The following is a 12,040-nucleotide window of genomic DNA, read 5'->3' on the forward strand; positions in this document are numbered from 1 at the left end:
GATTCCACATGTACCTTCCCTGCAGGAGGAAAACACACAGCCCTGGAGTTACATCAGAATTTCCCTGCTGTCTCCAGAACTCACAGAAAGCAATGCCCAAATTTCCATGTACTCTGAGCCTGTCTGCAGTATTTGATAAGGCATCCAATAAACATGCTTGCTTGAGCTCATTCTTCAGTAATGACATCTGTTCTGTACCTCTGATCTTCTCCCCCGAGACCCAAGAAATCCCATGTCAGGAGCCAGGACTGGAATCCTGAGGCTTATCATAGAATCACAGCCTGGTTTGGGCTGGAAAGGACCTTAAAACCCATCTCATTCCAAACCCCCTGCCATGTGTAGGGACACTTTCCACTAAACCAGGTTACTCAGCCTGGAGTGAGAAAGCCTTGAGTGTTTCTCATGGATATAAGAAAATTAAACCCAGCTACACTGTGATAAAGGCCCTGTGATCTGCACAGCATGGGGAGGGGATCCACAGAGCAGCTCCAGGATGGATTTGTGTTGGCTGGAAGAGCAGCTCTCCTGTGCTGGGATCAGAAGCTGGTAGAGCAAGGAGACACGGCTGTTAGAGGGGTCCTGGAATTTCTCTTCTAGGTTTTGGAATCCCTGCAGACATTTAGTGACCCTGTGGCAGCAATTCCTGGTCCCAGTGGGGCAGCCTCCCTTAGGGGACAAAAGGGCTGCACAGACATGCCATGAGAGGATGCCCCAGTGACAGGGTGCCCCAGTGACAGGGTGCCCCAGGGACAGGGTGCCCCGACGTCAGGGTGTCCCGGTGACAGAGTGTCCCGGTGACGGGGTGATCCGGTGACAGGGTGTCCCACAGCTCCCACCTCTCCTGAGCCAGTGGCTAACAGGGCACCAGGCTGTCCCAGGGCGCGAGGAGTGAAACCGCAGTGGTGGCAGGAGGGACTCGGTGTCCGGGACGTGCCCAGAGGGCTGCGGGTGCACAGCGGGGAGCACAGGGTGTGCACTGAGGGTGCAGGGTGCACAGAGTGGGGAGCAGGGTGTGCGCAGCGGGTGCAGGCTGCCCAGAACGGGCACTGGGTGTGCACAGCCGGGAGGGAGCAGGTTGCTCACAGGGGGGAAAAGGTTGCCCAGAGCGGGGTGCAGGTTATCCACGGTGGGTGCCAGTTGCCCAGAGCGGAGTGCAGGATCCGCGCAGCGGGGAGCAGGGCGCTCACAGAGGGTTCGGGTTGCGCGCAGCGGGTGCAGGGTGCGCGGAGCGAGAGCAGCGCCCGTGTCCCCGGCCGGGGCGGTGCGGGAGCGGTGCGGTACAGGAGCGGTGCGGTGCGGGATCGGTGCGGGATCGCTGCGGTACAGGAGCGGTGCGGTGCGGGAGCGGTGCGGGATCGCTGCGGTACAGGAGCGGTGCGGTGCGGGAGCGGTGCGGGATCGCTGCGGTGCGGGTGCGGGATCGCTCCGCGCTCCGCTGCGGCTCCTTTAAGACCGGCGGGGGCGGCGGGCGCGGGGCGGCGCGCGCGGCTCCCGGCGGCGGGGGCGCGGGTCCCGGTGCCGATCCCGATCCCGGCCCATGTCCCGGCCCGCGGCGCCGCCCGGCTCCCCGCGCCGCCTCGGGGCGCTGAGCACGGCGCAGCTCCGGGCGCTGCTGCAGGACGAGCCGCGGCTGCAGCGCGCCGCCCGCCTCTGCAGGAAGGTACGGCCGGGGCCGGGGGCCGGGGGCCGCTGTCCCGCCGCCGGCGGGGTCCAGCCGGGCGCCGCTCGCTCCTCCGGGGCTGTCCCGGTGCGCAGGGCGGAGCCGCCCGCGGCCCGGAGCTGGCGCTGCGGGGCCGGGAGCCTCCCGCCGGCTCCATGGCCCGCTGCCCTTATGGTGACACCCGTAATCCCGAGGGCTCCGGAGGAGCCGCAGAGCCACCGGCGGGGCGGGGGAGCCTCCGTCCGGGCGTCCCGACCGCGGCTGCGCGGGGCTCCCGGTGCGAAACCTTGGGCCACCAAACCCATGGCCACCAAACCCAGGGCCACCAACCCCGTGGCCAACAAGCCCCGTCCGCTGCCCCCGCATCCCGAGCTGTGCCGAGGCCCCGGCCCTCCGCCCGCCCTCCAGCCCGGTCTCGTTTTCCGCAGCCGGGATGAGCCCCGCGCCCTCCCGGCTGCGCTGCGGAATCGGGCGCGGGTTATTGTGGAATCGCTCTCGGCCCCATCCCAGCCCCTTCCCTGGATGGCCCCGAGTGCGGGCGGGGTGTGCGCAGGGTGCGTGTCCCTTCCGTGACATCCTTGTCCTCTGCCGAGCGCTCTCCCTGCGGAGATTGCCGCGGTCGGGTTTAGCCTGGAGGCTGCGTAGCCCGGCTGCAGCCGCTGCATTCCCCGGGATGCGCCCCCTTCCCAGGCAAAGCAGAGGGATGGAGACCCTGCAGAAAAAGGGGGTTCACCCCCGGATGGACACTGCCCCCCGCCCAGCAAGGTGCTGGATCTGACCGGTTCTGCCCGTTTCTCTCATTGCTGACACACACGGCCCCAATCCCATTCCCACAGTTCCAGAGTCTCCAGCTGGAGCGGGAAATGTGTTTGGCTTCAAATTGCACCCAGGCCAAGGTGAATCTGTCCCTGCGCCCACGGCTGGAGGATGGGAAGGCTTCCCTGGCCATCAAGTACCAGGAGCTGCAGGAGATCCGAGAGGCCTGCTGGGACAAGCAGCAGCGCCTGGGTGAGTGGGGAGCAGCCCATGGGCTGAGGCACATCCAGAGCAACCCCTGTCAATATGAGGGTCCAGGTGGGCTCAGCATTCTTGACCCTACCCCAGGGAGATGGTTCAGCCATGATCAGGAGTGGTGGGGGATGATGCTCCCTGTGACACAGCAAATCCTGAGCTGGGACCAGCCATGGAATCACAGAATCATTTGGGTTGGAAGGCACCTTAAAGATCATCTCATTCCATTCTCTGCTGTGGGCAGGGACACCCTGAACAATTACAAGGATGAGGCATCCACAGCCTCTCTGGGCAGCCAGGGTGGGATGGAAGCTGTGGTGTGCAGGTGGCTCCAGGGATGTGTTTGGGGAGGTTTCAGTGCAAGGAGAGGGGCAGTGGATGCTTGAGGATGGGAAATTCAGCACCCCCAGCAGCGGGGGTATCCAGGGGAAGCTTGGCAGCCCCATCCCCTTGTGACACACAGAGGTTTACCTGGAGAAGTGGAGCCCACAGAGCGCCCTGGGCCAGCTCCAAGCCAAGCTTGATGCCTCAGAAGCAGAGTCAGAGGTGAGTTAGCTGAGACCCCTGTGCTGCTGTCCCTTCCTTACCAGGGCCACGGGGTGCTCTCCATGCCTCCCATGTGCCAGGGCCTGCAGAAGAGCCCAGGGTCCAAGGGGTGCTCCTTCTAGTCCCACTGCCCATCCCACAGGCCCAGATAAAGCAGTTCCTGGCCCAGGAGCTGCCCCTCGAGTCCTTCCTGGAGTCCTTCTGCCAGAGCCGCACGCGCTCCCACGTCTGCCGGACGCAGCTGGAGAAGCTGCAGGAGCTGCTGCAGAAGGAGCAGGTGCAGAAGGACCAGGTGGGCAGGAAGGACCCTGCGGGGTGCCCCGGTGCCCCGGCTAGCGTGGCACCAGCCCGCCTCGCCCCCTTGCAGAGCGGAGCAGCCCCCAAAGCCTTTGATCTGTCCTACGGCTTTGTGCCTGCCGTCCTCATCCCCTCGGAGGCTGCCGCGCCCTTTCCCGTGCCGGCTGCGCCTCCCAAGCACCATCTCCCAGCCCTGGCACAGCAGCCAGCATCTCCCTGCTCCGAGGTGCCCAGCCTGGGCTCTCCCCTGCGCCCCGCTGGAGCCGTGCCCGTGCTCAGCGCCCAGCCCCGGGAGCAGGAGCCGCCGCACCGGTAGCGGGGCACGGTGGGGATGGCCCCGCTCCTGCCCCTCCCGGGGCCGGGCAGCAGCACCCAGGGCAGGAACAGGAGGGGTGGGAGGTGCTGTAGGCACAGCTCCAAGGGGTCTGTGGGGTGGCACATGGGGGAGCTCACAGAGGTGAGCTTGGTTGGGGCAGGGGTCCTGCATTGGGGAGGTGCTGGGGGGGAGCTCTGCATCCACAGCTGGAGGAACAGGGACAGGGAGTGGGGTGGGTGGCTTGTAGGGGTGTCAGTGGGCTTAGCTGGGAGGGATAGCAGGGAAAAGGCACAGGAGCACTGGGTGTGCCACATGCTTCCTAAATAAAGCCTCTTTCCATGCTCTGTGTGTGCTCTGCCCTTTGGTTCTGGCTATGAACAGCAGGATGAGACAGGAAAGGGTCACCAGGGAGCACTTGCCAGGCTTGGAGGTGACTGGCAGCCAAGGAGAGCCCTGCAGCCTGAGGACCCCCCAGACCTTTCCTTGGCACTTGGCTCAGGACATCACTTCCCTGGGGAAGCTGAGAGCTCCTGCAAGGGGCGCAGGGCCTGCCATGAGTGTGTGTTTCCCTCAGGAGAGATGCCAAGGAGCAGTTTGGCCCTGCACATGGGGAAGGTGCCCAGAGATGCCTCGTGCCAGCAGCAAAACCCTCACCCCATGGAGGGTTACACCCCGTGGGCAGCTGGGCTTGCTTGTGGTGGTGTTCACAGGGGTCCCAGGACGAGGGAAGAGATGAGAATCTTGACTCCAGGTTTCAGAAGGCTGATTTATTATTTTTTATGATATTATATTATATTAAAAGAAAATTATATACTAAAACTACACTAAAAGAATAGAAGAAAGTATTTCATCAGAAGGCTAGCTAAGGAAGGAAAGAAATGATAATAAAATCTTGTGACTGACCAGAGAGTCTGAGACAGCTGGACTGTGATTGGCCATTAATTAAAAACAACCACATGAAGCCAATCACAGATGCACCTGTTGCATTCCACAGCAGCAGATAATTATTGTTTACACTTCATTTCTGAGGCCTCTCAGCTTCTCAGGAGAAAAATCTTGTCAAAGGGATTTTTCATAAAACATGTCCATGACACTTGCTCACAGCTTGGCAGCCACTGCTCACATCAGCCTGAACTTGTGTGGGATCTCATCCCTTTCCCATCCCAGCCCAAGGGATGAGATGTGCCTTCCTCATCCCCTCAGGGCCCACGGTGCCCTTTGGCATTCCTCACCCACCTCCCCCATCCCACCAGCCCTCAGTGGAGAGAGTGACAGGAGGCCTGAGCTCTCAGCCTGTCCCATCCCAGCCCCTTCTGTTCCTTTCCTCAGTGTCACCCAGTGGATGGTGAGTGCAGGGGTGCTGCTCCCCATCCCCCAGCGTGTTCCCCATCCCCTGGTTCCTCCAGCTGCAGCCTCCTGGGGTTTGTTTCCTGCTGTGCCATGTCCATTGTGCTGGATTTAGCTTTTGGGTTGGTTTCAGACTCTTCTTGTCTGGCTGTGTGTCATTCTTTTCCTCTTTCCCCACTGCCTGCCCGACGTGCTCCTTGTCCCTGCTTTGTAGACTGCTTGGAAATCATCCCAAACAGCACAAGGTCCTGGCTCAGGCCACAAACCACCCCAAAATACAGGTCAATAGCTTGCAGTGTCTGATCACCCTCCCCCACAGAGAATACCTGGCTTTATGCCAAACATCAGCCCTCATTTATGGCTAAAATTCCAGTATTACCAGTTAAAGCAGGTTTAAAACTGGGATAAATAGGGGACCAGCCACTGTGCCTTTATTGGCATGTGAAGGAGGTGGCAGTCACTGGACTATTTGGAGTTTCACAAAGCACCTGCTGCTTTCCTGAGTCCCACTTTGGGCTCAGCCTGGCAGGGAAAGGCTGTTTGCCAGCCAGGCTCTGTGCTCACTGCCCTGCCACAGGGGGCCAGGCACAGCACTGAGGCATCAGATGGTGCATGAGCAGCAAAGCCACCCAAAAACTAGCCAGGCCCCCCAGTGCGTCTCCCCAGGCAAGAAGATGCCCCTGGGCTGGGCAGCCCCAGGCTGGGTGGGTGTGCCACCAGCTCCAGGACAAACATCCCTGGTCCCTTGCAGCTCCTGAGTCACCCCAGTGGCCCCATGAGTGGGGACTGTCAGGGTGAGCAGCTGCCCCTGCAGCCTGGGCAAGGTGAGTGTGTCCATGAGAGCTGCAGCACGAGAAGTGACGGCCTGAGCACCAAGGAAAGCTCTGCTGCCATGGTCTGTCTGTCTGTCTGTCTGTCTGTCAGTCAGTCCACAGGAGCCCTGCAGCACCCCAGGGAGTTCAGGAAGCACTGGGCGGGCCCTGGCAACCCCATGGTCCTGCTGGGTTGGCCACCACCCCACTTGAGGGTGGAGAACCTTGGGATCCTTTGGGAAGGTGCCAAGCCAGGTGAGCCCCTGCCCTGGCGAGGTTCCTGCCACCCTGCAGCCCATGGTCCTGTCCAGTTTGGGGCTGGCCACCCCAGTGGTGATCCTGGCAGGGGGTGCACGCTGTACCCCTGGGGACTGAGGGGTATCTGCCCACTGACAGCTCCAGGCCCTGCACAGGCCAGCAGGGACTGGGCACACAGGGCAGGCAGGGACACTGGCTCACAGCAGGGGCTGGCAGGGGACAGGGTGATCCCTCTGCCCCTCCTGTGCCTCTCCCTGCCTGTCCCTGCCCTGCAGGATGCAGTCAAGGAGGGTAAAGGTGCTGCTGCTCACCCTGGGGAGGAGGAGGAGGAGGAGAAGAGTTGGCACTGGGTGTGCACCTGCATTCATTGCTGCCCCCTGCCAGCTGGGGTGCAGCCAGAGCTGGGCAGGGAGCTGGGGGTGCCCCCCATCCCTGGCTCCAGGCTGGACAAGGAGCAGCCCCAGCCCAGGAGAGCCACAACAGCTGGGAGAAGAGGGGTGCCCCCCACTCCCCCCTGAGCCACAGCCCCAGGCAAAGGGGTGCCAAAGGGGTACAAACCTGGCCTAGCACCAGCCAGGAAGGGGGTGGCAGGGTGCCCCAGCTGGGGCCCCTGGAGCAGGCACGGGGCTGTTAATTGTCCATTAACAATTAACTCTATTAACCAAGGAGTGGCCTCAGGGGATGCTGCTGAAGGGAGGGGGAGCTGCCCCCATCCTCGGGTGCTGCCAACCATGGCAGCCCTTCCCTGGGAGGGCAGAGCCGCCAGCAGCAGCCCTGGGCTGCAGAGCTCTGCCCACACAGAGGGCTGGGGCTGTCCCAGGGGCTGTCCCCACACAGCCCCTTTTGTGGGGAGGAGGCTGATGGCCACCCCCCAGTGCTGCTCCCCAGCCTGCAGCTCCCTGCTCCTGCCCCTCACAATCAGAGATCTGCCAGCAGCCAGGATTGACCCCTTCCTTCCCAAAGAGCAGCCCAGCTCCAGGAGGAGCCCTGAGGAGGCACAGAAACTCCCAGGCTGCAGCCCCCAGCAGCTGAGGGGGGCAGCTCAGCACCCCAAACCTGCAGTTATGGGGATGTCAGCCCACGAAAAGGGGCTGGGGCAGGGGTGGGGAGTGGGGTCTGCACTGAGCTTGGAGGCCCTCAGCACTGGGGCCATCCAGCTGGTTTAAGTTTCCCTGGAGCCTTTGATTTCCTTAGCTTATCACACATCCAATTCCATCTGTTAACTACTCAGATTTTGGTGCTTCCCTTTGTCTGCTGTCAGTGATTCAAGGGTGGGAATGAGCAACACCAAAACAAGCCCTGGGGTGAAGGTGCAGGGCAGAGCAGTGCAGGCCATGGGATGATGACTGAGGCCCCACCAGCAACCCACCCTGGGACAGCTGTCACCCTTTTGGTGACACTCAGCTGGCAAAACCTGGAGCAAAGGACAAGCATCCAGCATGGACACATACATCACTGCAGGCAAGGGAAATGGGGAGCCACAGGGTGAGGAGATGAGGGGTGGGATGTGCTACAGCATCTGTAAAATGGCCCCAGTGGGCTGGAGACTGAGGAGGAAGAAAGTCCCTGCTGTGAACATCACACTCCTCCCAGCAAAGGCCTCGGGGTGCTCATGGTGAAGCCCCCAGCTCGAACTGCCACCTCACCTGGGCCAGGAGGGGCTGTGGACAGCTCAGCTGCTGCTGCTGTCTGCTCCTGAGCTGTGCTGCAGGGACTGGACACACCCCCAAAGCAGGAAAAGGACCTGGGGGAGTTCACAGCAGGGACTGGACACATCCCCAAAGCAGAAAATGGGTTCACGCCCCCACAGGAAAAGGAGCTCACAGCAGGACACATCCCCAAAGCAGGAAAAGGACCTGGGAGTTCACAGCTGTTCCCTGCCATGACCCTGCTGTTGGCTGCCTTGCCCCAGCTGCAGGAAGGGGGGGGGCTCCTGTTCTCACAGGAACAGCCCTGTGTGTGTCAGTGTCCCCAAGGATGCATCCTGGCTCCTGAGATGTAAAGGCCACAGCGAGTTACTGAGCTTTATCCTCTGCCTTATCTTCCTTTATCCTTCCTTGCATCTTTATCCTGTCCTTTATCTTCCAGCCCTGTACAGCTCACAACCCCTGGCACTCACATGGCACCCTCACAGGCTGTGCTCAGCTCTCCTGGCACCTCTCCATCAAGGAAACAACTGGAGAACAGCCAGAATACCATGACACTGTTGACCCAAGGAGAAGAAGGGGCAGAACAGTGGTATGCTGGGAGCGGGAGCTGGGAGGCAGGCTGGGCATTTGGACCAGCTCCAGCCACTTGGTGCCCAAGCTCCTGCAATCCTGCCCAGAGCAGAGGAGCAGTCAGGCCTGACGGGGCAAAGGTGACACTGCAGAGCTCAGGGCACTCTCCTCTGTCCAGGCAGCAGGGGAGGGCAGAGCTCAGGGGATGTCACCAGGGCACAGCCAGCCCTGGGTGTCACCCAGGCAGCACAGGACAGACCTCCAGAGGGGCCCCCCTGCCCTGCTGACTGCAGGCTGCATGCCCACCCTGCCCAGCAAGGCAGACAGAGCTCCCCTCCCTGGCCTCTTCTTCACTGGCTGAAGTCAGGATGTGAAACTCCTGCCTGCCCCTTGTCACAGACATCTTTTCATGAAAAATCCTTTCCTTAGGATTTTTTCCTCCTGAGAAGCTCAGAGACCTCAGGAACAAAATGTAAATAATGATTATCTGCTGCTGTGGAATGCAGCAGGTGGATCTGTGATTGGTCTCATGTGGTTGTTTCTAATTAATGGCCAATCACAGCCCAGCTGGCTCAGACAGAGAGTCTGGGACAGCTGCCTTTGTTATCATTCTTTACTTTCTATTCTTAGCTTAGCCAGCCTTCTGAGGAGAACCTTTTCTTCTATTCTTTTAGTACAGTTTTAATGTAATATATATCATAAAATAATAAATCAGCCTTCTGAAACATGGAGTCAGATCCTCGTCTCTTCCCTCAACATAAGACCCCTGTGAACAGTCACAGCCCCTCAGCCCTGCTTTCCAGCAAGTGCAAGGAATATTTACCACCCAGGCCCACCACAAGAAAGATGTGTCATTTTGTCACCAATTTATGGCTGGATGTCTTTAATCTTCAAGATACATCACAGAGACCTGAGGAGGAAGAGAAGAGCCAGCAGCAGGAACTCCACACCCCCTGTTTGGGAGGGAGCCAGAGGAGTGCCATGGACACTGCTGGCTCTTCCAGCCTGCAGAGTAATGCTTCCTGCCAAACCCTGCCCAAAAAGCTGCCCCTGATCTTTTGAGTGATTTGTTTACAGAAGGTGAGCATGAAAATGCATCAGCAGGTGCCAGAGCCACAACTCCAGAGAGTTCCCTTTAGCAGGGCACACCAGGCTCCTGTGACATCCCAGGGCTGTGATCCCAGTGAAGGGACAGACTGACACCAGGGGGGACCTTGGAAAGCTCCCTCTGCCGCTGGGCTGAGCATGCAGCAGCCTCTAGTGAGCAGCTGGAGGTGGCACAAGCTGCTGAGAGCAGGCAGAGGGCAATGCTGAGCAACCCTGCACAGGCAGGAGAGGTGCCAAGGAGCAGTTTGGCCCTGCACATGGGGAAGGTGCCCAGAGATGCCTCGTGCCAGCAGAAAGCCCTCACCCCATGGAGGGTTACACCCCGTAGGCAGCTGGGCTTGCTCACTGCTCACATCAGCCTGAACTTGTGTGGGATCTCATCCCTTTCCCATCCCAGCCCAAGGGATGAGATGTGCCTTCCTCATCCCCTCAGGGCCCACGGTGCCCTTTGGCATTCCTCACCCACCTCCCCCATCCCACCAGCCCTCAGTGGAGAGAGTGACAGGAGGCCTGAGCTCTCAGCCTGTCCCATCCCAGCCCCTTCTGTTCCTTTCCTCAGTGTCACCCAGTGGATGGTGAGTGCAGGGGTGCTGCTCCCCATCCCCCAGCATGTTCCCCATCCCCTGGTTCCTCCAGCTGCAGACTCCTGGGGTTTGTTTCCTGCTGTGCCATGTCCATTGTGCTGGATTTAGCTTTTGGGTTGGTTTCAGACTCTTCTTGTCTGGCTGTGTGTCATTCTTTTCCTCTTTCCCCACTGCCTGCCCAGCCTGCTCCTTGTCCCTGGGTGTCCCTGCTGTGCCCCTGCCCCAGGCTCTGAGCAGGAGCACAGAAATGCAGACACAGGAATCCATTCACTTGTGACATTCTTGTGCTGGGACAAAACACAACCCAGGCTCTGGACAGGGCTTGGGCTCCTGCTCACCCCACTGACAGCAAACCCAGGGTCCCACACAGTCCTTGGCACACTCAGGCCATGGCCAGGAAGCTTCTCTCCCTCCAGGCAGCAGCAGCACAGGTGAACCTTCACCCAAGGAGAGAGAAAAGGCTCTGAGAAACACAATCTTCAGTTCCTGAAACACTTCAGTATTTAAATAGGCAAATGCTCTTGTGCAAACGATGCTCAGACACGTGTAAGACACAGAGAACAGCATTGGGTGCTCACAGGGGCACCACAGCCAAACTCCTCACAGGGAGGGGTGCTGTGAAGCTCCTGGCAGGCCCCAGACAGGACACAGGACCGCAGACACCAAAGTGCTGTCACACAGCTCCAGGCAGTGTCACACACTGACCAGGCCACGGGCTCAGGTTTCATTTTTCAGGTCTGATCTCAGCCCCCTGTACCTGTACCTGCCATTCTCACAGGGTGGTGCAGCTGGGACACCAGGAGCTCCAGGAGCACCAGCAGCTGTGACAGCACAGGCCTGGCAGCAGCAGGAACCACAGGCACAGCTGAACACACACAGCACCTCTGACAGCCTTTAATCTCTGCAGGCACCCAGGGCCACACAGCTGTGCCAAGGAGGGGACACATCCAGGCCAGAGTCCAGCGCTGTGCTCACTTGCCAGGCACTGTGCAGGAGGTGTTGGCTGAGGGGGCACATCAAGAGCTCCTGCAAGGTCACCCTGAGTGGCCTGGCCCAGGCTGCGTCCCCAGAGGCACCCCGAGGGCACAGCCTGTGCCAGCCAGGGCACTGTGTGTCCCAAGGTCACGCTGGCAGGGTGCAATGCCACAGCGCGAGCAGCAGACGCGGGGCGGTGCAGGGCACACCCCCAGCGACACTGTCCAGCTGCGGGGACACCCCGCGGGCCGCCCGGCCGTCACTTGAGGCCGTAGATGAGAGCAACGCCCAGGAAGAAGAGGAGCCCGATGGAGAGATCCGAGAGGGCCCGGAGGCGTCCCTGCGCCGCGAACTCCTCCCGCTGGAGCCGCAGCTGCTCCCTCCGCGCCCGCAGCATCTGCTCCCGCTGCAGCTGCTCCCCGTAGTGCGCGCGGTAGAAGGCGTCGAAGTCGAAGGGGGTCTGGCCGGGCCCGGGGCGGGCGGCGGGGGCGCGGGGCGGCCCCGGGGCGGCGGCGAAGCGCGGCCCGAGGGCCGGGGAGCGTCGCGCAGCTCGGCGGCGCTCAGCAGCCCGCGGTCGTACTTGCTGCGGAGCGCGGCGCTGCCCAGCACCCGGTAAGCCTCGTTGACGGCGGCGAAGCGAGCGGCCGCGGCCGCGCTGCCCGCGTTGCGGTCGGGGTGGTAGCGGAAGGACTGCTCGTAGTACGCCGTCTTGATCTGCGCCGCCGTGGCCGTGGACGGCACTCCCAGCACCTCGTAGAGATCGCGGCGCGGCCGCGGGGCTCCGGCACCGCCCGTCTGCGCGGCCCGGGAGGGCGGCGGGGCGCGGCCGGGCCGCGGGGCCGCGGGGAGAGCGGCCGCAGCCGCCCGAGCACCGCCGGGCCCATGGCGGCCTCAGCGCCCGCCCGCCG

General features: G+C 61.4%; 2 protein-coding genes across 3 annotated transcripts; one reads left to right on the forward strand and one right to left on the reverse strand.

The window, feature by feature from the left end:
* Positions 1–1,513: 1,513 nt before the first annotated feature.
* VPS37D (VPS37D subunit of ESCRT-I) lies at positions 1,514–4,037 on the forward strand. Of its 2 annotated transcripts, XM_030962755.1 has the most exons (5): positions 1,514–1,660; positions 2,497–2,668; positions 3,135–3,217; positions 3,360–3,509; positions 3,585–4,037. In XM_030962755.1, the coding sequence occupies exons 1-5, from the start codon at positions 1,538–1,540 to the stop codon at positions 3,828–3,830; spliced, it is 774 nt and encodes a 257-aa protein (XP_030818615.1). In that variant the 5' UTR covers positions 1,514–1,537; the 3' UTR covers positions 3,831–4,037. The 2 variants fall into 2 exon arrangements, with proteins under 2 accessions (XP_030818615.1, XP_030818614.1); XM_030962754.1 differs by having other exon boundaries at positions 3,360–4,032.
* Positions 4,038–9,186: 5,149 nt separating this feature from the next.
* Positions 9,187–12,016, reverse strand: DNAJC30 (DnaJ heat shock protein family (Hsp40) member C30). Its single transcript, XM_030962665.1, is given in 3 exon segments — positions 9,187–11,648; positions 11,651–11,986; positions 11,989–12,016. Coding segments are annotated over 3 exon segments (621 nt in total). The 3' UTR covers positions 9,187–11,391.
* Positions 12,017–12,040: the final 24 nt, after the last annotated feature.

Source organism: Camarhynchus parvulus, chromosome 19 (assembly GCF_901933205.1).
Source record: "Camarhynchus parvulus chromosome 19, STF_HiC, whole genome shotgun sequence".
Classification (NCBI taxonomy): domain Eukaryota; kingdom Metazoa; phylum Chordata; class Aves; order Passeriformes; family Thraupidae; genus Camarhynchus; species Camarhynchus parvulus.

Bases quoted from the DNA above. Each gene is read 5' to 3' on its own strand.
- VPS37D (XM_030962754.1), top strand. From the start codon at position 1,538: ATGTCCCGGCCCGCGGCGCCGCCCGGCTCCCCGCGCCGCCTCGGGGCG. The intron at 1,661-2,496 runs GTACGGCCGGGG...CCATTCCCACAG, and splicing joins CCGCCCGCCTCTGCAGGAAG to TTCCAGAGTCTCCAGCTGGA. The intron at 3,218-3,359 runs GTGAGTTAGCTG...CCCATCCCACAG, and splicing joins CCTCAGAAGCAGAGTCAGAG to GCCCAGATAAAGCAGTTCCT.